The 26858-nt window shown below is 32.0% G+C and overlaps 1 protein-coding gene across 2 annotated transcripts; it reads right to left on the bottom strand.

Annotated features, from left to right (window-relative positions):
* Window positions 1-7619: 7619 nt before the first annotated feature.
* Window positions 7620-24612, bottom strand: LOC127730657 (probable histone deacetylase 1-B). Of its 2 annotated transcripts, none has more exons than XM_052239168.1 (16): window positions 24531-24612; window positions 23283-23395; window positions 19894-20011; window positions 19275-19349; window positions 18313-18451; window positions 17740-17881; window positions 16596-16688; window positions 15989-16097; window positions 15337-15477; window positions 14824-14932; window positions 13368-13426; window positions 12729-12803; window positions 12102-12251; window positions 9878-9959; window positions 9315-9346; window positions 7620-8079 (listed from the first exon to the last, which is right to left on the bottom strand). In XM_052239168.1, the coding sequence occupies exons 1-16, from the start codon at window positions 24577-24579 to the stop codon at window positions 8003-8005; spliced, it is 1563 nt and encodes a 520-aa protein (XP_052095128.1). In that variant the 5' UTR covers window positions 24580-24612; the 3' UTR covers window positions 7620-8002. The 2 variants fall into 2 exon arrangements, with proteins under 2 accessions (XP_052095128.1, XP_052095136.1); XM_052239176.1 differs by having other exon boundaries at window positions 9878-9956.
* Between the last annotated feature and the right edge of the window lie 2246 nt (window positions 24613-26858).

The raw sequence follows: 26858 nt of genomic DNA, 5'->3' as shown, positions 1-26858 counted from the left end.
AATTTTGAAGCAATTACCCCCAAAATCAATCCCAGCCTTCCCTTTGTGGTATGGTACCTTGCAGTACAATTTCAGAGAGATCCATACACTTGAACACAAGTTATTGTCTGGAAACTAGAAAAATGCTTATTTTTGGCCCCTTTTTGGCCCCTTATTCCTAAATGTTTTGGGCAATTACCCCCAAACTCAATTCCAGCTTTCCCTTTGTGATATAGAACCTTGTAGTACAATTTCAGAAAGATCCATACACTTACACACAAGTTATTGTCATGAAACTAGAAAAATTCTTGTTTTTTGACCCCTAATTCCTAATATTTTGAAGCAATTACCCCCAAAATCAATTCCAGCATTCCCTGTGTGATATGGAACCTTGTGGTACAATGTCAGAGAGATCCATACACTAACACACAAGTTATGTCTGGAAGTTACAAAAATGCTTATTTTTGGCCCCTTTTTGGCCCCTAATTCCTTAACTGTTGGTACCATAACCCCCAAAATCAATCCCAACTTTCCTTTTGTGGTATTGAACCTTTTGGTAAAATTTCTTAGAGATCCATTCACTTAAACTAAAGTTAGAGTGCGAAAACCAATGTGTCTTTGGACGATGACAACTACGATGCCAACGTCATACCAATATACAACCGCAAAAATTGTTTGCGGTCGTATAAAAAACAACAAAATTTACATAGTAAAATCTTAATTAGATTAATATTTATAATACTACACTGAGTATTGTGCATTATGCTGAAATGCTCAATGCTCGATATGTTCATTAATAGGTTTTCCATGCTCCTATTCGTAAAACACATGTCATGGCTTTGTTGCATCATATATGTTTGATCTGGCCTTGATAACTTTGACCCAAACTTATCTTTGACATTCAAATTGATTTACCAGACTTAGATAATTTTGACAAGAACTTATCAAAGTTTTCTTTCGGTTAGTTTGTAAGTTAAAAAAATCAATTGTTTTGATTGTTAAAATACAGCAAATGCAATTTATCGATCATCAGATTTATCTTATACAAATATTGCAAAATTTCAATGTGGAGAAAACCTGTTCTCTAATGTTTGTGCTATTTTCACATTTCTTGATCGGTGTGAGAAAAATAATTCTCCTCACTAGTGAAACACTGTTCTCTGCAAATGATTGGTCAAAATTTAATTATGACGTCAGATTTTCTTGAGTTTCTTCTTAATTTCCTATTGTGACGTCATGAAAAAAGGCAACCATGCCTGATGACGTCACATATAAAGAACACAACTTTCTGCAAATCTTTGAAAAGGAAGGATAAAAATCATTAGAGAAACAGATTCCACCACTATACCTCGTGTATTACGATATTCCTCCACTCTCAACAGTTAAATTTTAATTATTTAAAAAGCTCAGCAAGCCTCACGCTTTAAATATTAAAATTTAACTGTCTCGAGTGGAGAGATATTGTAACACACTTGTTGCAGTGATGAAATCTATATTTATTTCATTGGTTTCATTGAGATACTGTGATTTCCCAGTTAATGAAAAACCCATAATTTCACATATGGATGACGTTGCTTCAAATCAATTTTGAATGCTTAGAAAAAGATATAGTTCCTTTTATTTTATACTTTATTTCCATTTAAAGGCCTATGTTCAATGTATTAAAAAGAATAACCAGAAAATATTTTCCATCTGATTTTAAGTTTGTTCTGATGTTGTGCTGTTAATAGATCACTGCCCCAGGTTAGGGGAGGGTCTATCACTCACACACATGTTAAACCCTACTACATTGTTAATGTGTCTGTCCCATGTTTGGATCCTGTAATTTAGTCTGTCATATCTGTTTTTTGTTAAGTGTTTTGTCATAAATAAGGACGTATTGAATTGTTTAACATTTTGTCATGAGATGGCCCTGTATAGCCGACTATACGGTGTGGGTTTTGCTCATTGTTGAAGGCTATCAGTGACCTAAAGTTGCTGAAATCTAGATCATTTGGACTCTTGATAGATAGTTGTTTATTGGTAATAATACCTTACCTCCTTAAACCCCTGATTACAGAAAAGAGGGATTTAGTGATTGGAGTGTCTGTTTGTCTGGACCAATTTCTTCCAATCCAAAAAATGATTTTCAACTAAACTTGCAGATAATTTTTATTATGTAATGTACTTGTCCATTTTAATCAAAATGATTTCTGGGGTTTGCCATACCAAAACATGGAATTTTCAATTCCAATTATAGGGTGAACATACCCAATCAGCAAATCCTCATAAACCAGTGAATGGATTTCAATCAAACTGTAACAAATTCTTCATGACATAATGTCATGGTGACCCTATTTTACTTCTTGATCAGAAAAATTTTTGCGAGTTCACATACACAAACATGGACTTTGCCCTTTCATATTATAGGGGGTGAACATCCCCCATCCACAACTGCTCCTTAACCAGTGAATGAAGTTTAATCAAACATTCACTTTCTTCATGACATAATACCATTGTGCCCCTCCTTTTTTTATTTTTGATCCGAATGATTTCAGGTGTTTTCAATACAAAAATATGTCCTTTCATATTATAGGGGATGAACTCCCATTTAGCTGATATGTGTAGATTACTAGTATCAGGTTTTCTGCATATATATGCAAGGGTCATGCTGATGTCCCATGGTTTAACGCTGAAGTACACTTTTTATCATGTCGAAGTGCGATAGTGGCATTGTGACACTATCGTTTTGATAGCTACACTGAAATGAATTCGATTACACAAATCAAATTTTCAATGTTTTTCATGTTTACATGTGGTGTAGAAGTCAATTTCTTTTTAAGAAGGAGCTTTTTGGTTTTTTTTAACCCATTTAATTATAACACAGTCAAGATAAATTGTCATTGCATTTCCAGTCCTCACTGTAACGTAGTGTACATTATACGGTATTTTGTAAATAGCTTAGACAAAAAAAAGCAGTCTTCCATACAATTGTTCAGAAATTGACGCTACATACAAAAGCTATTTTTAATGAAAAGCATAACTAATTGCAATGACTGAAAAAAATGTGGTAGTTGTTTGAAATGCAAAAGCTTCTTGGTTAGTCACAATGAAACAAAATAAGCAAAAAATGTATACCTTATCAGAATAAGGACAAGGAATAAAATAGATCACTGATGTTTTTTACTGCAACTGGAGAAAACATTGAATGTTTGGTATTTAAATACCAACTTATGAAAAAATCAAGCTCTCATAATAACTGAACATCTGTAACTTTTTAACTAGCCATCACAACTCTTATAGACCAATGCACTTTGGCGCAGACCATTGCTCTTCAGCATCCCCATAGCACCTCGGTCCTACATATATATTCTTTGTCAAATATTTTAGATCTACGTCACAATACCTTGAAATAGATGGACTGTATTGATAGACAAATAAAATAAAAACATGTGTCTTTTTTTACCAAATCTGTTTTAATAAAGATCTCCTATTTTTCTGTACTTCTTAGGTAAAATAAGTCATCAATTAAAAATGAGTAATTTGCTTGGTTTACTTTGGCATTTTAATTATCAGTTTCACGTCATCTAATTACGAGCTCCAACCAACTCTTTCAAGAAAGTTGTGTTTGCTATATCTTTAAAAAAAATACCCATTTATGACTCCACTTATTTCCAGACAAATTTTATAGCTTGGATCTGCTTACCCGTCCGGAACACCGGAGATCACCAGAGATTTTGGTGGTGTTTGTGTTGCTCAGTCTTTAGTTTTCTATGTTGTGTTTTGTCTACTGTTGTTTGTCTTTTCCTTTTTTATACGACCGCAAAAAAATTTTTGTGGTCGTATATTGGTATGACGTTGGCGTCGTCCGAAAAACACATTAGTTTTCGCACTCTAACTTTAGTTTAAGTGAATGGATCTCAATGAAATTTTACCATAAGGTTCAATACCACAAAAGGAAGGTGGGGATTGATTTTTGGGGTTATGGTACACACAGTTAAGGAATTGGGGGCCAAAAAGGGGCCAAAAATAAGCTTTTTTGTAACTTCCAGACATAACTTGTGTGTAAGTGTATGGATCTCTCTGACATTGTACCAAAAGGTTCCATATCACAAAGGGAATGCTGGGATTGATTTTGGTGTAGTTGCCTCCAAATTTTAGGAATTAAGGGCCAAAAAGGGGCAAAAAACAAGCATTTTTCTAGTTTCATGACAATAACTTGTGTGTAAGTGTATGGATCTCTCTGACATTGTATCACAAGGTTTCATATCACAAAGGGAATGCTGGGATTGATTTTGGGGGTAATTGCCTCCAAATTTTAGGAATTAGGGGCCAAAAAGGGGCAAAAAACAAGCATTTTTCTAGTTTCATGACAATAACTTGTGTGTAAGTGTATGGATCTTTATGAAATTGTACTACAAGGTTCCATATCACAAAGGGAAAGCTGGAATTGAGTTTGGGGGTAATTGCCCAAAAAGTTTAGGAATAAGGGGCCAAAAATAAGCATTTTTCTAGTTTCCAGACAATAACTTGTGTTCAAATGTATGGATCTCTCTGAAATTGTACTGCAAGGTACCATGCCACAAAGGGAAGGCTGGGATTGATTTTGGGGATAATTCCCTCAAACTTTTAGTAATTAGGGACCATAAAAGGGAAAAAAATAAGCATTTTTCTAGTTTCAGGACAATAACTTGTGTTCAAGTGTATGGATCTTTATGAAATTGTACTGCAAGGTTCCATATCACAAAGGGAAAGCTGGATTTGAGTTTTGGGGTAATTGCCCTAAATGTTTAGGAATTTGGGGCCAAAAAACAAGCATTTTTCTAGTTTCCAGACAATAAGTTGTGTTCAAGTGTATGGATCTTTCTGAAATTGTACTGCAAGGTACCTTACCACAAAGCTGGGATTGAGTTTGGGGGTGATGAATCATAAGGGGGTTAAAAAAATTGGGGGGGATTTTTTTTTTTCTTTTTTTTCTTTAAAATTTTCCATTTTAAATTGGTTATTTCTGATATATATATATATATAAAAGCAAATAATAATGAAATGGTTTGAATAGGTAAATTAAAAAGTTTTAAGTTCTTAGAACACTTTCATTCAGTGTGAGAAACCTATGCTGTGTCAAATATTTAATTACAATCCAAATTCAGTGATGTATCAAGCTTGAATGTTGTGTCCATACTTGCCCCAACTGTTCAGGGTTCGACCTCTGCGGTCGTATCAAGCTGCGCCCCAGCAGAGCATTTTATTTGCCATGGCATTGTCAGTTTGTTTTCAACTTATGAGTTTGAAGTCCCTTAGGTATCTATCGCTTCTCTTTATGAAAAGCAAATAGATTGAATAAGGCACATACCGTCTCTCCATAAAACCTAAATGATGCCAGGTGTTGACCATTCAGGAACATCAAACAATAAGCTGTATAAACTGCATAGAAAACAAGCAATAGGTTATATTTTAGTATGAGTTGTTATCTCTTTTAGTTACTCTATATCTGTTCTTTAATAAAATTGTAAAGTCTTGTTGTGAGATGATAACCATGCATACAAATGAAAAAGTGTGAGCATTAGATCTCAGAACAAGGCCTTTTTTGAATGCACAATATAATTCCTATCCTTTATGAAAGCTGATATTTACAAAATGCCAGCTAACATTAAAAGAATGATATTGTTTTAAGAATAAAAATTAATTAATTACCATCTTTCTGTAACTTTTTGTGGTTTTTAATGTTTAGAGGGAAAAATAGGAAGCAGAAGTATTGTGGCATTAAAATGAAATGCATTGGTTGAAATCTTGAAAATATGCCATCACTTTGTTTTTTTCCAAAAGCAAGGAACATTCAAGTTTTTTCAAATTTTATTTAAGATGTTATCATCATTATTTTATTTACCAAAATTCTTGCTAGTCTGATGCCATTTTTGTCATTATTTCTTACCACAGTCATTAAACATGACCTGTTTTAGTCAATTTCTCAAAAAAAATTCATACCAATTTGCTATGACAGGAATAAAATTAAAGTGAAGCATAACTCTTTGAAAACAAGCATTCTGTGAGTACTGCATGGCAATACATAGTCCCCTACCGGTTAAAAATTCATTGTATTGGAACAAAATTCTAACTTGATCTATAACTTGTCATGGTGCATACTATATAACAAATATGAAGTCAATATCTTCAAGCATGAGGAAAAAAAGTGTTGAAAACTGATTATTTAAGTGAATTTTCTAAGTCCAAGGACCATAACTCTGCACAAAATCATCAGACCCGAACAAAATTCGAACTTGATCTGTGACTTGTCATGATAAAACTATATACTATTATTCAAATCAATATCTTTAAGCATGATGAAAAAAAGTGCAGAAAACTGATTATTTTAGTGAATTTTGTAAGTCAAAGGACCATAACTCTGCACAAAATCATCAAACCGGAACAAAATTCGAACTTGATCTGTAACTTGTCATGATAAAACGATACACCAAATATCAAATCAATATCTTCAAGCATGAAGAAATAAACTGCTTCGCTGAGCGCAGCTAGATACGCCCGCAGAGGTCCAACCCTGAACAGTTGGGGCAAAAATGGACACAATATTCAAGCTTGATTCAGGTCTGAATTTGGATTGTAATTAAATATTTGACATATTATAGGTGTCTGAATAAATGTATTCAAAGAACTTGAAATTGGTTATATGAATTGAATTTATGTTCAATTAAAGATTTCTTGCTGTTGTGCAATACTTAGTAAATCTGTTGTCAGACTATAAACAAATAAAGTATAATTAATTCTCAATGTCATATTAGAAATTTATGAAAATAAAAAGGGAGCTTACATCAATAGATATAAACAATTCACCAAAGTTTCATGAGAATTGGTGACAGCATTTTTGAGTTATTGTCAGAAAACTGGAAAATCACCCCTTTTTAATGAATAAAACCCCATAACTCAGAAATGTAAAATGTAAAATTTATAAAATTCTAAAGGGAGCTTACATCAATACATACAAACAATTCACCAAAGTTTCATAAGAATTGCTGAAAGCATTTGTGAGTTTTTGTCTGATAACTGGAAAGTCCCCCCTTTTTTTATGAATAAAACCCCGTAACTCGGAAACGTAAAATCTAAAATTTATAAAAATCAAAAGGGAGCTCATGTCAATAGATATAAACAATTCACCACAATTTCTTGCAAGTTGGTGAAAGCATTCTTGACTTATTGTCTGAAAACTGGAAAATCCCCCTTTTTTTAATGAATAAAACCCCATAACTCGGAAACGTAAAATCTAAATTTTATAAAAAACGAAAGGGAGCTCACGTCAATAGATATAAACAATTCACCAAAGTTTTATGCAAATTGGTTTAAGCAATTTTGAGTTAATGTCCGACATGTTGACGACGGACAGACGGACGGACAGACGGACGGACGGACAGACGGACAACGGTATACCATAATACGTCCCGTAAACGGGCGTATAAAAATGTGTGAAAAACTGATTTGCTGGACTGATCGATGGACAGACGGACGGAGTGCAAACCTTCGTCGGTAGGACTTTGTCGGTAGGGGACTAACTAGGCAAGTTAATGAAAGGGGAATTAAATTGTGTCCTTTTCTGACTTGATCAATGCATTAAATAAACCCTTCTTAAAAACAAAATTGACATGTACATGTAGGTTCAGTACAATTTATTTCTTTCACATGTACAAAATTCATATAAAATTAAAATGTTGATAATAAATTACAGTCTTCTATTTCCTTGTAACAGATTAATGATTTTGATGATAAATGCTTTCAACAGCTAGCATGTGAACTTGAATACTTTTATCATATATAATCCGTGGAAATAACGATGGTATCATGATGGTGATTTAAAATTGAGTTAAAAAAATGTAGATAAATATTTGTTTTTTTCCTGTAATCTTCTAATAATAATCATAATAGCTCAGATCTCTTTTATCACTATATATTGTCCTCTGAAATTGCACATAAGTCTGTCATGTAATGATGAATGATGTGATGAGAAAATGGCCTCCACAGAATACACAACCAACATTCACATGTCCATTTTAGTAACAGTGTCTTCTTTAGGTGCTGATTCAGGAGTTTCTGATTTGGCTGGTGGAGATTTTTCTGAAAATAAAAACAATAAAATTTATGAGCAAATCGAACAACTATTTATCTTTGTGGAAACTATATTGTAAACACTTGCCAAAATCCAGCTTTCTTTTTACGAAACACAACTTTTCAAAACAGATGGTTCCACATACTTAAGAATATTTTATAGGTAAACATTAATTACATCTTAGTTAAAAATTTGTGTAGATCCTTAAAAGGAAAAAAAACTTGTAGTTGTGCAGTGTTGTCTATAACAAAGTTTTCATTTGTGCCATTTTGATTTGAACAAGATCAGATCAGATTTATTTTAGATAATTACTGTAAATAAGTTTTTCTTGAAGTAGCAGGTATTAAAGTAGTGTACATGAAAAGATTAACAGAGAAAGTAAGAAAATCATCTTCAGCCAAATGATTTTAAAGAATGCTTGGTTAGCTGTTAATAGGAAGCAAAGTAAGGATACCTCAATTTTTACTGAGACTAGAGGACGTACCAACAGCCATCAGCTTCATGACCATTAAGACAAATAAGTCAAAACAGTTTTTGCTGGTGAATGACATATACAGCTGAATAATTATTAGGACCCCGCCGAATGGCAGACGCCCTATAGTGATCAGTCTGTCCGTCCGTCCGTCTGTCCGTCCATAACAATATGTGTCCGCTCTATATCTAGAGAACCGTTATGATTTCAAAGTTTATACTTGACATGTATATAAACCAACACCAGAGGGTGTGTCATAATGTATGTACAACTTCTTAGGTAAAAAAACTTTGGTTTTAGTTGACAACCCCATGTCCTATGGTAAAGATCGTGTCCGCTCTATATCTTGAGAACCGTTATGATTTCAAAGTTTATACTTGACATGTATATAAACCAACACCAGAGGGTGTGTCATAATTTATGTACAACTTCCTAGGTCAAAGGTCAAGGTCAAAAACTTTGGTTTCAGTTGACAACCCCATGTCCAATGATAAAGATGCAAATTTTTTACCACACATTATTCACAGCGGGGCCCACAGAGATGGCTCCCATCTCAATGATATCTAGTTTCTTCAAAGTTAATTTGGAATGTTTGTGCATTGATATAACAGAAATATTCAGTGGCGGAACTTTTCCAAATGTTTTTTTATCAAATGTACCCCATACATTGATGCAAACATGTTAACAAAAAAAAAATCATATTTCTTCTTAAATCATGAAGTCATTGTTATACAGAATAAGATAATTTTGTTTTCAATTAATTTTGCTTACCTTTTTTGTCCACCAGTTCTGTTTTTTCTTCCCTGAAATACAATTTTTTCACTAGCATTTAATTTGACAATTTGATAACTATGAAAAAAATCTGTTAAATATAATGCTGAATAATTAAAAAGTCTGGTGATTCAAAAAAATTGTGAAAATCCCCATAATACTTTTCTACAATGAGGTGGAAATTTTCAGTATCCAGCAAGGATCCAGAAATTTAAAGGTATGATGTGTAGATGCATTTAGGGTTAATTACACATAACAGATAATTAAAGTTGAAAAAACTATCTCAAAGATACTACATATACTAAGTTTCTATAGCCCTGTTAAATGGAACAATTCCTTAATGTCACAAGATTAGGCACAACTCTTTTTTTTTTTTAACTATGATGTACACAACTTAAATTTGTATGCAAATATTACAATAGGATTCAAAGATCTGGGCTGAAACTGAAAGCATCTACTTGTCAAGTAAGGCCAGAGACCCACTTATTAATAATACTATTATTAATACTATATGTCTCATACACCTTCCAATAAAATGTAAAATAAATAAACTTATCAATTACGTTTTTTCTTGTGTTGCTTTTGTCTCTTCTTTTGTCTCTGTTGTTTCCTTTTTAACTTCCTTCTTTTCTTCCTGTGTCTCTGCTGGAGAATAAACAGATAATATCATAGTAGTACAGTTAAGCAATCTGAAAGGGGCAATGATATTCAATATTTTTCAATGGAAAGCAAGGCACAAATATTTTGGTCAATGTATACCTAATTAAAATAAATGGGGAATGTGTCCATGGGGCACTGATGCCCCCGCTTGCATGTATATTATAAAGGCACATAACTCAAGAAGGGTAAAAGTGACGCTACACAAATTTGTACTTGATCTGAGTTTTGTGGTAAAAAGCATTATGTATAAGTTTCATAACATTTGGTTGAGGCAAACTTAAGTTAGCGAACGGAAACAAAAAATTCAGCAATTTTTCCATTTGTAAAGGAGCATAACTCTAGAACGGTAAAAACAACGCCACCAAAATTCAAACTTGAGCTGTGTTTTGTGGTAATAAAACATTGTGTACAAGTTTCATAACATTTGGTTGAGGCAAACTAAAGTTAGAGAACGGAAACAATGTAAAGGGGCATAACTCTAGAACGGTACAAGTGACGCCACCAAAATTCAAAATTGATGTGTGTTTTGTGGTAATAAGCATTATGTATAAGTTTCATAACATTTGGTTGAGGCAAACTAAAGCTAGAGAACGGAAACCAATTTTGGGACGTATGGACGGACGTACAGACAGATAAGGGTAAAACTTAATGCACCCTACGCTATGGTGGGGGCATAAAAAAAGCAAAATTCAGGGGCACCAAGCCCTTTCAAATCAGTCCCTGACTAGATATAATATTATATAATTCAGGGGCACCAAGCCCTTTCAAATCAGTCCCTGACTAGATATAATATATGTAAGTGCTCCACACAAAAGACTGGCCATAAATTACAAGGAAACATAAAAATCTTTAATAAGTGCAAGTGCTTTTCAAAAATACATCTGATTACAATCTCAACAGAAAAGTATACCTAAGCAATTCTCATATTACAAATGTAAACCAGGAGTATAAATGGTTATTCTTGTAATTTTAAATAATCTAATCTTATGTTGTTCAAGTTAATAAATATCCAATGCCTTAATCAATACTCTACTTCATTAATGTTTTTACAATGCTGATGAAGTGAATATTTACAGATTTTTCAATTTTATATCATACATTCTGTGATATTTTCCGAACCCTTCAGTACATTATAGTTTACTTTACACAGATGTACATATGAGTCGAATTATCTTTATGAAGCCTTCTTCATTATTTTTTTTTTCAGTCTGCACCAAAATCTTTTCCAACTACTAGTCTGAAGACCAATATTCCAACATTTTTCTTATGTGTCTAAACCAAGTTTTGCAAATACTTCCTAGTCCAAATAAAATTTTACTAGTCTGGGGCATCGGACTAGTGGCTACCAGTGCAAACTGTTTGATTGTCAATTCTCACATATTTAGGTTTATAGTGGTATTTCTCAAATGAGATAACAAAAGATCAAAATATTTTTTGGAATCAAAATATTTCTAAATTTCAATTTATAGTTGTGTATAGAATTTTGTACTACTATTTTCAATTTGACAAATGCACATTAATCCTGCATACACAAGAAAATTTCCAAATGATGCACATTTTTTAAAATTTAAAGTTTGAGGCATCTGATGGATTAAGTATATTGGAACTAACTGCTTACAGACATTATCTCTGGAGTCACCTCTCTAGCTGATGTAAGACAACAAGAGTCAAACTATAGGAATATTGGCTGTTGTCATCTGATTGGATATCCCCAGTAATTTAATTATTCATGAAGATCTTTTCATTATTAATTATTTTTTTTTATGTATGGAGACTTTAAAATTATAATTTTCCAATTTCTTATTTGGAAATAAAATTCTGGTTCTTTTTGGTTGATTTGGATTAATGTTATTCTGGAACTTTAACCATTTTCAAATCATTCAATGTTTTACATTTTGACATTTCCAAAATCACACAGAAGACTTACCTTTATAACTATCAGTTTTGATAATGTAAGTTCATAATTCTGACGATCTTATCTTTCTACAATGAAATACCTTCACCGTCATCAATCCTGTAATATTTACATGTGCGTGTTATTCGGTAAGTCTTAACTTTCTCAGATGAACCATTTTCATTGCTGTAAGTAGGGAGATGTTTATATTTATATATTTTAACGTGTCTTACCTTTCTCGGACGAGTTATTTTTATCATCGTCAGTCCTGGGACGTTTAGATTTAGGTTTATAATTTTGTTTGTCTTTTCTGCTACCTTCACCTTCATCTTCACTGTCAGAGAAATCTTCATCACAAGCTATCCTTTTGTCACTGGCTCGGACTGAAAAGATACATTAATAATTATGAAAGAGAAATCTTCATTACACGCTATCCTCTTGTAAATGGTTTGGACTGAAAATATTTAAAATAATTTGATAGAGAAATCCTCATTACTTTTAAAACTTCTAAAACCTCAAAAAAATATTTATATTCATAATCATAATTAACGAAACATTCATTGATCCAACAACTGTAAACCAACTTATTTCTGTGAAAACTATAACTTTTTCGTTTAACCCTTGAAAGCCCAATTCACAACAAATTATTTTTCACCATTTTACAATCTTATAAATAGAAAAGATTTCATTTTGACATCATTTTGATATATTCACAAATTTCTTATATTTTTCTACTCACAAAAATTATTGGTTTACAGTGTATGAACTTTTGTAAGTCCATTTCATTTATTTTCTTGAAATCCTTTAATGACTGTGAAATTTATAAATCTGATTAAAATGGGACTATTTCGTGAACATACTTGAAATTCTTTCATCAGTGTTATCTTTGTCTTCATCTTCGTTACTTTCATCATTAAGAGCGTCTTCAGGAATTGCTACAATATACCAGTACTGCTGAGTCAAGCTAAATCTTGTACAACTCTTTTAAACATATTGGTCACTTTACCTCGAGTTTATTTTCATTAAATTTTCCTGATTTCAAAAACACTTTTTAAATTTAACAAGATTTGGAACCTTTTCATTGTTTTCTTCATGTGCAGCTTCTAAACTGTCCTGAAAATTGCACGACATACATGGTGATGGACATGAGTCAATCAATCAATAAATCAAATCCATCAATCATGCATAACTCTCACAAAACATATCTTCAAGCCTAAACTATTAAATAATATTTTGCAAATGCTGTATTTGATTCTTAACCGAAGACTTTATAAAGCTTGCAATGTTCACCTTCCAACTTTCACCAAAAAATTACTTAAATGAAATTAGATTTCATGAGTTTAGATCACAAGAATTGTGTCTAATAAGTGTCAGAGAAGAGCTTTTTTAAGTGTATTTTCCAAGAATAAGGTAATTGTTAGAAGTATTTTCAAGGCTATCAGCCATCATTGGAACTTTACATACTAATAAATCCGATATAATTGATTTAGTGACCTTACCTTGCATTTGTACACCTGGAGCATGAGGTAACATCCTAAGGTTTTCAAACAATCTTGTCCTAAAATTAAGATCAACAGTTATACATCATGTTGTTTGTTTACTGTAGGTTGTTGGTAGTTCAACATTTTACAGAATTTTGTTGCCTACCTCTTTATGTATGTACTAACCCACCTATCTTAGTATCCAAGATCTTTTCAGCATACAAATGTGACAAATATTTTTAAATGTACACATTTATCTATTGCAGACAGCTGATAGAAAGCAGTTTGGTTTTTGGTTTTTTTTTAATATTGATTATTTTTTTCATTTGTGCACCAAAATTACTCATACCTCCATTCTTACCATTAAACTGTTTGTACATTTCATTAGCTGATAGCATATTTCCATAAAATGTGGTTTACTCAGAACCGCAGAAAAAATAATCATACTTGATCCTTAAAGTGTTACACCAAGGACTGACTACTGAGAGTTATTTAGATTCTTATTTAATACAATGAACAGTCGAACCTCGTTACGTCCAAGGTGAAGGGACCGTACAAAAGTATTTTGAGGTTAGACTCATCCGAGGTTGAGTGTGTCGTCATAAATTTTGAATGCACGAAATATGGTATGAGATTTGTGTAAATTAGATATTTGAGCAGGTAGCCTTTTTTCGATATGACACTATGATTGTGTATTCAATCTCCGTATTTTTTGGTCCCTCATATAATTAAACACACAATACAGATACAATTACAGATACAAAACATTCACAAATAAAATCCATACAGCGTTACAAATATTTACAAAGGTCAGTCACTATGAATTATGAAATCACTCGCAGAAAGAAACTAGTTTTGAAAAATCTCTAATGAGGGTTGTCTTCTTTGCATTCCATTATTATAAATTTATCATAAAATGTCTTTATCCTTTTATTAATTGTAATTAATGAATTTTAATTCTAATGATTCATTTAATTTAGAATTGGGTCATTTAAATTCATTTCGTTTTTATGTCAGTTAAAATATAAACTAAACTAAAGTTCCGCTTGCACGATCAACAAAGGTGTTAATTACCTGTCACCATAAACATGTAATTTTAATTGTTATACAAATAAGTATGTTTACACAGCTTTAATCTTTTTTGGAAATGATTAGGAAACATAAGAAATACATCTGATTTGAATTTTATTATTAAGTCTGCATCTTTCAAACTTCAAGACATTGGGGTCAATTTACATTAATTTAACATTGACTGGAATATAAAATTTACTTGACTTAACCAAGTATTCGAATCAACCGAGTAACCCATCACAGATAATTATGCATTGATCAAACAGGATTTTTACAGGGACCAAGAAATTACCTTGACTCATCCGAGTTCGACACAACGGGGTCCGACTGTATACAGAAACTTGTGCTTAAGATTTTAGGACAATAAAAGTAACAACTATAACAAAGCCACTTTAAAACTTACTTGATTTTGTCTAAATATTCTCCAGTGTTCTGGTTAGCCATGTTTGAAGGACTGAGATTTAATTTGAAGTCTGGTCCATAATATTCAAAGTAATCATTATATGGTAACTCTGAAATTGTTAAAAATCATGTAATTTATGATAGTGAAACTTTAAGATCACAATTCAATAATAAGTACTACCTATATAATAAAGATTTTGAATTGTCAGAGTATCATCTTTTGATGCTGTTCATCAAAATTTTAATTTCGTAAGTTATCTTTCAATTGTAGATATTCTTCACCAGAGTCCACACTTTCATTTCAACATGCAGTTCAACAAATGCATCTCTGCAACAACATATGTCAAAATTTTTTTCTTTCTTTTCATTAAATAAACTTACACATGCTACTTCTATGAAACTATTCTGTTTCTTGATAAATAAATCAAACCCTTTTATGATTACTATGACCAAAATATTTTCATTGTTAATCAACTTATAGAAATTGTTGGTGTTGCAAATTTTTTTTATTTACCATTTGCTACATCTGCACCAAGTGCTAAAGATGTCTCATATGTCCAACATCTGGCTACGTTTCTGATAGTATAACCTCCGCCTCCTAAGAGTAACAAGGGCAGGTTCCATTTCTTCATAAATTCTACACACTTTCCATGTCCTACAATATATAAGTCAATTAAAGTACATTGAATCAATCCATGGCTACTTTTTTAAAACTACCACATAAAAATTTAACATCTTCTAGATTCGGTCATCTAGAGAATGAAGGCACAATGCCTGTTAATTTTTCAAGTCTTAAACTTCTTTCTTATTATTGTAAATTTGGGAATTTTTCGCACAGTCTTTCATTCAAGAATTGCCAACTGATTTCAAATTAATGCTAAATTTGCTACTTCTAAGTAGTATTTATGTGTAAATAATCTTATGAATCAAGTCCTTCAACTATGGTGACATGCATACGATGTGACTAACTCAAAATCACCACAAATTTAAACAAGAAGTGACTTAATGTATTGTATATATAAATACATGGACATCATTTTGAAGATTTAACGTTTATTAAGGTCAAGTATCATTATTAAGATATTAAAAAAATATCTGAACATTTGCCAGCCTGACACATCTGGTATAAGCATTTTTTTCCCAAACATGGCCTGTTAGTGTCATACCTTTCAGTGTAAGGTTAAAACATCCCAGTCTATCACCAGACAGGGAATCAGCTCCACATTGCAGTACAATTGCACTAGGTTGGTACATCTCCATCACTTTTGTCATCACCTGTAATTAATGGTTTTAAATTAGTTAAAGGTAAAACCGAAATGGTTATCCAAATTTCTTTCATATCAATATTCTAAGGACAAAATTAAGATTTAAGAACACAAGTTGTGTATCTAAGCTCAATGCATTACAATTTGATTTTTTTATTGTATAAATCATCATCATTATTTTATCATTTCAGCAGGTTTAGTTGATACTATCATCTTTTAATGGGTGTACCTGCTTACACTTATGAAAAGTATATATAGATTAGACCGTTGGTTTTCCCGTTTGAATGGTTTTACACTAGTAATTTTTTGGGGCCCTTTATAGCTTACTGTTCGGTGTGAGCCAAGGCTCCGTGTTGAAGACCGTACTGTGACCTATAATGGTTTACTTTTATAAATTTTGACTTGGATGGAGAGTTGTTTCATTGGCACTCACACCACATCTTCTTATATCCATTACATAACGTATCAAAATTGTTCAAAATAGACTAATTCATCTAAGAATGCTTACTGGTTTAAATATGGATTCGTATGAATCATCATCTATACCATCTCTGAGTGGGAAGTTTACAGCATAATATTTCCCTTTGCCTGCACCTATATCCTACAAAGATAATCAAAGATAATCAAATATACAATGTACATAAAAAAAAGAGAACATGGATTCACAAAAATATTTGACAACACAAAAAACAGACAAAACATCAGTACAATACATGTATATCTACTTTTATTAATAATCTTATCCTCCTTTTTGTTCCCCGTGTAATGCGTTGCGGGGGACATGGAAATACCCGGCGTCCGTCCGTCCAGTCTTGTTAGCGCTCTCACGGGAACAATTCTTGCCAGATTTTTATAAAACTTATACTATAGGTTAATATCAGCAATATCTCGGACAAGTTCTATAATTGTGGATGATCAACTTTTTTTTAAAGAGTCCTGCCCCTTGGAAATATTAAATTTATGGAAAATGGCCTCGTTAGCGCTCTCACAGGTACAATTCTTGCCAGATTTTTATAAAACTTATACTATAGGTAAATATAAGCAATATCTCGGACAAGTTCTATAATGGTGGACTATCAACTTTTTTAAAAAGAGTTATGCCCCATGGAAATATTAAATTTATGGAAAATAGCCTCGTTAGCGCTCTCACGGGTACAATTCTTGCCAGATTTTTATAAAACTTATATTATAGGTTAATATCAGCAATATCTTGGACATGTCCTATAATGGTTGACGATCGACTTTTTTATAAGAGTTATGCCCCTTGGAAATATAAAATATGTGCTACATGGGGGACATTGGAACTCTTGTTCTTTTATTTAAATCATAGAAGTTGTCCTTTTTGCTGTATTTATGAAGTGCACATATATTATAATAGATCGAATCCAAATTCACAATATAACCTCCTTGTTAGTCTTGTGGAACTATGCTTGCCTCAAGTAACAGGGGTTTGGTCCTTAGCTTGGGCCAAACTTGACTTTATAATTCGTATTTGTTGCTCTCCACATTACATTTGGGAGTATGAACAAAGTCTTGGGAAGCAGATTAGTGTGTCCAGTGGGGTGCAAAGTAATACATTGTGAGCTAGCAAGCTAAAAATTCAGCTTAGTATGTCCGTTAAGTCCAACCAGGAAAATATTTTCTGTACTTACCCTGAGGTCCCCAGTACCAGGGAAATATTCCCCGTATTTATGGAATGAGACAGTCATTACTCTATCTGTAGTATAAAATGCTTCTTCTACACCATCACCATGATGTATATCAATATCTACATATAGAACACGCTGGTGATATCTGTAAAGAGGTAAACATGACAAACAAATAATGAATCCATTTTGAAATAAGTTAACAGTTACTGTTAGTATAATGTTAATCTCAATGAGTTCCAATCTGCTCTGTTTAACTGTATTTAATTGTATAATCAGAACATTTAATTATTTCTTTTGTCAATATTATGAATATTTTCCACCAAAAAATACACTTATGGTTGCCAATTTGAACAGATTGTTAGTTTGATTATGACTTTAAGGTTTATGTTTGGAACAATGTAGGTTGTTTTTGCATCAAATTCACAAAAACAAAATGAAAACATTATTGTTTCATTATTTTTATCAATTATCCAAATCCACTTTAGTAACTATAATATTGATAATCTGTAACTTGTATCATCTGTGGAAATGATAAACAAGGTATAATATCTAGTTGTAATGTTTGACAGAACTTACTTAAGTAATTCTAAGATAGCCAGTACGATATCATTGACATAACAAAAGCCTGAAGCTTCAGATTTCTTGGCATGATGAAGTCCACCAGCCCAGTTAATAGCAATATCAGCTGCTTGCTTGTTTAATTTTACTGCACCAGCTGTAATCGGAAAAATTAAAAAAACATTTGTGAGTGACACTTACATATTTATTAGCATTTACAAGAAATTTGTGTAGTGTACATTTAATAACTCCATATGTGAAATTTGTATGTACTGTATTATTGGCTTAATGTGAATTTAATTATTACAAACAGTTTGATTGTGGAAATCCATATTAAGCTATGACCTTGTCACTATTAGGGGGCTTTAATTCAATTTCTTAAATTTAAAATCATGAATACATTAGTCAGTTTAAAAAATACATAATGCTATACATGCAAGTTTTAACCTACAAAATTTGGAAATTCATTACAAATAATTCCTACCCCCCCCCCAAAAAAAACATAAAAATAAAATAGATATATAACAGGGGACTAGCATTTTTTTATGTTCATGAAAAACAACTTTTTTATTTTGTATTGTATTACGTAACTTAAATCTTTTTTATTAAAAACTAGCTCTGATGTCTGCAAGCATTTTCTGGGACTTAGTTGGGCCATGGGATGTTAGAGTGCAGTATTTATAAAAAATTTGGAAATGTATACTAAGAATTGAGTTGGTAACTTATCTGTCTTGAGAATCTGGGGAGACAATTTCCATGTTTTATAAATATTAACTGTGCTATGACATTCAAAGAAAGTCCTAAAAAGGCCATCACATGCCAGGGTAATCTAAGAATAAATTTTATGTACATGTTCACAATACTACATTTCGAGATAATGGATATTGTACTTAAAACATGCAGAATTATTTCTTCCTAAATTCCATTTTCAAAAATGAAAAAACAATAAAGTTGTTCTAGTCAGAGTATTAAATACTAACCTACTGAGCCACCAGTTGACAGCTGACAGAATTCATACATTCCATCAAATACAGGACAATCTTCTCCAACATTAACTGAAAAGATTTATAGTTTTGAAAATTTGCATTCATTTCAATTCTTAGTGTTACTTTAAAACATATTATTATGAAAGTATTCATATATACTTATGGTTAACTTATTTGCTAAGGTCTTCAATAATCTTCAGCTTTGAATTTACTTTGAACAAGAAATAAGCACTGTAATAGCAGCAACTATTCTCTACTTTATTATTTCAGCCCATTTATTTTATTTAATAACTTCCAATTCACACATGTACTTACAGTTTAATTTCAAGTTTTTTATTTTAATCTTTGACATTTCAAAATTTAATGCTTTAAAAGTCAAACTTTTACAAGTATGAAAAAGATTAACAGAAATGGAACAAAAGAAGATGACAAGATAATGTACATGTTCCAGTAAATACATGTAAGTTTTCATATGCAACAACATTTCAAACAATTTAATGTCTTATTTGCAGAATTTTTTAAATTAACCATTACAAATTTCTATACCATTATTTTAAGCATTAATATCTGTTGCTTTAAAAAGATGAAACTTGAAAACATTATATATTATTACATCGCTGCATCTGTTTGTTGTAGTCAGACATGTTATCTGGTCTTATACTTCGTAAAAACTTGATATAGTCATCACTGTGGAATTTTGTCATTTCTTCTTGTGTGGCTTTGTGTGGTCTCTGTCAAAAGAAAACTTAATTTACAAAAAAACTTTACTATATATGTGTGTCTCTTCTTTCTTCTATGAACTTGAAAAACTACATATTGCCCTCAAGGCACCAATGCTCTACTAAAAAAAAACTGTGAGATAACTGTTGGTCACAATGGCATTCACCAAAATATTGATGAACAATATATTGTACAACACTATAACACACAATGCAAGAAGACTGTTGTGACAAAAATTACTGATGTTATTTTTTAGGATTATTGTGATCTAGAATTCAATTTTAAACTACAGAAGAAAAAAAAACAGTCCATACAGGTAATAATAAAATTATAATATATGTACAAATATGTCAGCCTCAAATCTGTGTCCTTTCCTCAGACCTGTGGTCTATTCTATATTACATCATAGATGTCACAAATCTATGTCCTTTCTTTTCTTAAATCTGTGTCCTTTTCAACAAGTCATGCACTGTCCTGCATATACCTCAGAATTATAAAAACATCTTGAGAAAATATTTTTGTTGTCAAAGATTTATTACCAAGCTTTTTCAAAATTATTTTAAAGTAAAAAAAATAGAAAAAGTGAAGACAGTTAAGATATTTTTGTTCTCTCTCAATATAGATACATACATGTAAGTCATAAACGTTTTCTTTGGAATTCTTAAAATAAGAAGTCTTGAAGTTAAAACAGTAAAATACTGTAAATTCAGAAATTATTGCGTGCATTTATTATTGCGATTTTGTCGTCTTAGACTAAAATGCGATTTTAATTTTTGCGATATTGAGAAAAATCCTGTTTAATTCATATAAAAAATTTCAAAATGCGAGTTTAAATTATTGCGATTATAACCTTGTCGCATTTTTCGCAATAATTTCTGAATTTACAGTAGATTTATGTCTTTTTGTTAATTGAATTTTGTTCTTAATGTACCATGATGACGAGTCAGGCCCTTTTCCACTGATTTTTGCAGCTACAACATTATGTTGTGTTGTTACTCAACAAACCAAGATTAGGGGTTGGGCACTTTAACCCTGGCACATTCTATAAGTATCTGTCCTAAGTCACTTCACAATACAGAAAGTCTAATTTATAACCAGCACAAAGATTTGAATAAACAAAGGGCACATAATTGATAATTAAAGGCAACAGTAGTATACTGGTGTTCAAAAGTCATAAATCGATTGACAAAAAACAAATCCGGGTTACAAACCAAAACCGAGGGAAACACATCAACTATAAGAGGAAAACAAAGGAACAACAGACACACTGAAGTGCAACAAAAACAAACGCCAACAGCCCAACACACATAGAAACGAACTATTTGATAACAACTGCCATATTCCTGACTTGGTCCAGGACATTTTAAGAAAAAATGGTGGGTTGAACCTGGTTTCATGGCATGCCAAACCTCCCGCTTTATAGCAATTGAGTGTCATGACGTCATGGAACGCATATTAGAGGCATGACAAAGGGCCACACATTTGAGTGTCATGACGTCACAGGACTTAGATTTGAGGGCGGACATAGATTTGACTCCGACATATATTACAAATTTAAGAGTGAATTATATTAAACTGATACATATTGAACTTATGATCAAATTTTTAAATACATGTACAACAGATGAACCATTAGTCAGTTATAATCCAATAAATTTACATCTATATAACTGTCATTGGTATCTTATCAGATTGTCACATATGTTACTTGACAATAAAATAGGTTTAAAATACATCACCATCCTCATTTGAAAATTTTACATTTTTCCTTCAATAGTTGTATCATACATGCAATTTATTTCACACCTTATACAAATTTGAGTAATTTGTGTTACTTCATATCTCTATAATTTTTGGTGTCAATATTGTTTTTTTTTCACCCTATTTGATAGATTGTTGGTGTTCGACACAATTTTCAGCACTCTTGACTACATTGTGGCAGAGAGTTTTTATTGGTGGAAGGACGTCCAAGTGGACAGAGAGAACCACATCCTTAGGCAGGAAAACAGTAAATCTAAGTCAATCAAAGAACAAAGTTCCAATGTCCCCTGCGTTGCACATATTTATCTATCCAAGGTACAAGGGCAATAACTAAAGAAAGCACTTTTATTTTGTTCTTTAAGACTTTTTATTAATATCTTAGTCTCTTAGAGAAATGAAAGCTTCAGAGCAAATGCAATGGGATTTCCATTTTAATTAATATTTCCAAGGGGCATAACTCGCTAAAAATATTTGATCAGCACTTTTTTTTCAAAAGTGTCAAAGACATTGCTGATATAAACCTATGATATAAGTTTCATAAAATTCTGGCAATAATTGTACACATGAGAGCGCTGACAATGCAACTTTCCATATAATCAATATTTCCAAGGGCATAACTCTTTTAAAATAGATCGGCACTGCTTTTTGAACTCGTCAAAGACATTGATGATATAAACCTATAATATAAATTTCATAAAAATCTGGCAAGAATTGTACATATTAGAGTGCTCATAAGGCAATTTTCCATATATTTAATGTTTCCAAGGGGCATGACTCTTTAAAAAATAATTGATTGACACTGATTTTCGAACTCGTCCAAGACATTGCTGATACAAGTTTCATAAAAATCTGTCAAGAATTGTACATGTGGGAGCGCTAACAAGACCGGACGGATGGACGCCCGGTATTTCTATGTCCCCCGCAAAGAGTTGTACAGGGGACAAAAAAGATAGAGTCCAATGCACCAGCAGCATGCAGGGTTCAACCTCACAATCTCATCGTTGAAAGGCTAATGATTGCTGCAGATGAACTACATAGACCACTCAGCCACCAAGGCCCCCCTTACCATATTTGATATAAGCAATGTTTAACTTAATTGAAGATCTTTTCCTACCATGCTTATACAATTATGTACATGTATGTTATCCATACAAAACAAAACCTTTAATGATGTTCAGGTACATGTTGTCAATACAAAACAAAATCTTAATGATGTACATGTAGTCAATACAAAACAAAATCTTAATGGTGTACATGTACATGTAGTCAATACAAAACAAAATCTTAATGATGTACATGTACATGTAGTCAATACAAAACAAAATCTTAATGATGTACATGTAGTCAATACAAAACAAAATCTTAATGATGTACATGTAGTCAATAAAAAACAAAACCTTTAATGATATACATGATGTACGTGTAGTCAATACAAAATAAAACCTTTAATGATGTACATTGATGATTGTACATCAGAATATGGCTTCAGTTTATTGTTTTAACATCTACATTTGTACTTACATAAATTTCCATCTTCCTATACAGTCCATAGTTAAGTATAAGGTTGTGTGTCATACGTATTCTGTGTGGCTTCATAGGATGACCTTGGCCATAGTAGTAATTTCCAATGTCTCCTATTTAATGGAAACATTCAAATATAATGATATCACTTAAGAAACTGAATTGGGAAAAATGGATCAGACAAAGTTAGCTGTGTAACAGAATATTAGATGTCAATCAAAATTCATGACATTTAATAAAAAGAAGCTAAAGCACGGTTCCCACTAAGAATTTTTTATCACAAATTTTTGGACATAAAAAGTCCAAAGTTCTGACAAAATAAATATCTACATAATCAAAGCCTTGATTACTCATCATTTTTGTCTGATGGTCTAATCCAAATATTAAAACAAATTAAATCAGATCTAAATTGTATACATTTATTTTTTCTAGATTTATACAGTTAAATGAGTCTGATGCCAGCTTACAATAATTTCATTTTGTCAAAATCAATAAGCAAACCTAAGAGTGAGAAAAATAGTAGACCCATGTTTGAACAGAGAAATGCACCCTTCTTCCAAATACTGCCCACATTCAACATAATGAATATTCTGGCACCTCACCCCTCTTGCCACATACAAAGTCATTTACAGGTAAATTTGAGGAGACAATTATATTATGTTAATTATCTTAGTTCCATGTCCCTTTGTCTATTGGTCCCAACTATAGCATAATTATTCAATACAGAAAAATGGTCTTCCATAGATTGAATTTAATGCTACAACAGCAACTTCAAAAATATAGATTGTAAAAGAAATAAAATGCTTGATTCATATTTATAGTAGTGAAAAAAGTTCCTTTCTTGATTAATTCAGACAAGAGCAATTTTAAACTGAAATAAAAGTGTTTAAAAAAAATTGTCACTTTCGTACGCCAAACGTGGGAAAATGGGCTTCCATAGTTTTTCAAAGGAAACAAGCGTTTTGCTATATAATTAGTGTTTTTTTTGCAATAAATAAACTACGAACAATTCTAAAATAAATATAATTTGTCTTTTCTGATAAATTCACATCAGAATTAATTCATTAATACAATATTTCAAATATTTACATCCAAACGTGCGCGTTTTTTTGGGGCCTACATAAGGGGAATGACCGCTTCAAACCAAATTATTTCGCATTTAGGTGGTTTGGTCCCTTTTTCGGTCCTTTTAGAAAACCAATCAATGTTTTCGAGATGTTAGAAACTAAAAAAAGATATTGAACATACCATCGTAATAATAACAGACTCTTTTCTTGCTGTGAGTTTGTGAGGCCATTGTTCGAGTCAAGCGATGTTAAAGTACAGCAGCGACACCTATCGATAAAGAACGATAACCGGTAATAGTTATTGTAAAATCACATACCCGGAAAAAATTAATTGGAATTTTGACGTATCAAATACTTGATTAAGTCAATAAGTAATTATGAGAACAAATTAATTGATTGGTTTTATGAAAGACTAATAATTGAATTTTTAATTAAAAGTAGAGGGAGAAGAAGAATTTTCAAGATTAGTTTTAAAATCCACACAATATTGACATGTGTATGATACTTAATAACCTGGGACATAATAAGATCTTATCTTATGTCCCAGTAAATAACAAAATAAACAAAACAAGTATGCACCAGTTGTTTTTTTTTAGATGCGTGACAACGAGATAGACTTCCAGCCATAGCCCATATGATTATATGACCAGTTAAACTTGATAAATATAAAAAACAAAAGAGAATATGTGACATATGATCACATGTCCCAACCGAAAGACAAAAAAACTAAAGTTCGAAAAGGAAATACCAGAGACATCTGGAAATACTAATTTTCCTATTGATAAAAATATAAAGGATAAAATTAAGAGGCAAACAAATTTTTCAACAAAGATCATAGACAATAATAATCCAGTGACGAGAAATTAATATAACAATCGAAGTTGAAGCGAGCCGGTGACGATGATATGAAAAAAAAAACGTTTCCAAAAAGCCGGACAAAGAAATCATAAAGCGATTTGAAGTTATATTAAACCAAAGACATATATATCATACATGTCTCCAAGGATTTGTATAGTTCACTATACAAATCCTTGATGTCTCTGATTAAACCAAAATGAAAAAAACAAAGAAGGTATTGAGGACTTACATATTGATCCCGAAAATACAAAATCAGAAAAAAATCGAGGATAACAGTACTTTTCCAGTGTATTCACTGACCGGGAACCAGATGGACAAATACCAATACCAAAAACAAACTTTATAAAGTTGTTCTTCTGTTGTGCTATTACAACACTGTCCTGGTTTTTTTTTTTTTTTTTTTGGGGGGGGGGGGGGGGGGGTGAGTGCTCACACATATGTTTAACCCAGCCACATTCTTTATGCTAGTGGATTACTTTTATAGTGTATTCACTGAGGAAGCAGATGATGCATGGACAAATATCAATACCAAAAACAAACTTTATAAAGTTGTTCCTATGTTGTGCTGTTAAAACACTGTCCTAGGTTATGGGGGTGGGGTGGGGGTTGGGGGTTGAGTGCTCACAATCATGTCTTATCCCGCCACATTCTTTATGTGCCTGTCCTCCCAAGCAAGGATCATGTGTTCATTGGTTGTCGTTGGTTCATGACTGTTTTTTCGTTAATTGTTTTGCTATAGATTAGGCCGTTGTTTTTCTCGTTTGAATTGTTTCTCGTTTTTTCATGTCGGGGCTTTTTATAGCCGATTATACGGTGTGGGTTTTTCTCATTTTTGAAGGCCGTACGGTTATATATAATAGCTTACATCCACTTCATTTGAACTCTGGTGGATAGTTAATTGTCTCAATGGCAATTTTACCACATCTTATTTTTATATTAATGTCAAAACCAATAATCAGGGAGGGAACAGTTTTTAAATATTTAGATAAATCACCAGGTATGCGCAAGCTTCACCAATGATTATTAAAAGAAATAGCCGATTCTATAGCAAAGACGCTGTAACTTATTGTTATCCAGTCAATTAATAGTCAATCGGTCCCAACAGAATTTAGAAGAATTCAATGAAAAGTGCAATCTTTAAGAAGGGAAATAAGTCGATCTCATGTTAAAAATTATAAACTAGTCAGCTTGACATCAGTTGTATGTAATATAATGGAAAATTACAACAGTTACTGGAATATATGATAGAACACATGAAAGTAAACAAATTGTTTTCTAAAAAGCAATATTGCTTTATTGTGGGAAGGTCAACTGGACTTCAACTACTTGAGGATATTGATAAGTGGACAGACGCATTAGATCATGGCCTACACATAGACTTCATTTATACCGATTTTATGAAAGAATTTGATATGGTTCCTAAAAAAAGATTGATTATCAAAAAAATGATTATCAAAATAAAGGACTTTGGAATTGACGACCACACATTTGGAATTGATCACAAGCTTTCTAGATGATAGACAACAAAAGGTAATGGCAAATGGTAAATAATAAGACTGGGCAAATGTAACATTAGGGATTATTCAATGATCAGTGTTGGGCCCTCTGCTTTTTGTATTATATATAAACGATCTTCCTGACTAAGTAGATT

Source organism: Mytilus californianus, unplaced genomic scaffold (genome assembly GCF_021869535.1).
Source record: "Mytilus californianus isolate M0D057914Y unplaced genomic scaffold, xbMytCali1.0.p SCAF_1, whole genome shotgun sequence".
NCBI classification, from domain to species: domain Eukaryota; kingdom Metazoa; phylum Mollusca; class Bivalvia; order Mytilida; family Mytilidae; genus Mytilus; species Mytilus californianus.
Note: the sequence above shows the minus strand (reverse complement) of the source record. Positions and strands in the feature narration are given on the sequence as shown.

Excerpts from the sequence above, each read along its gene's own strand:
- LOC127730657 (XM_052239168.1), bottom strand. The coding sequence starts at position 24,579 with ATGGCCTCACAAACTCACAGCAAGAAAAGAGTCTGTTATTATTACGAT. Across the intron at positions 23,396-24,530 it reads AGTCTGTTATTATTACGATG|GAGACATTGGAAATTACTAC; the intron begins GTATGTTCAATA and ends TCCATTAAATAG. Across the intron at positions 9,347-9,877 it reads AAAGCAACACAAGAAAAAAC|GGAAGAAAAAACAGAACTGG; the intron begins GTAATTGATAAG and ends ATTGTATTTCAG.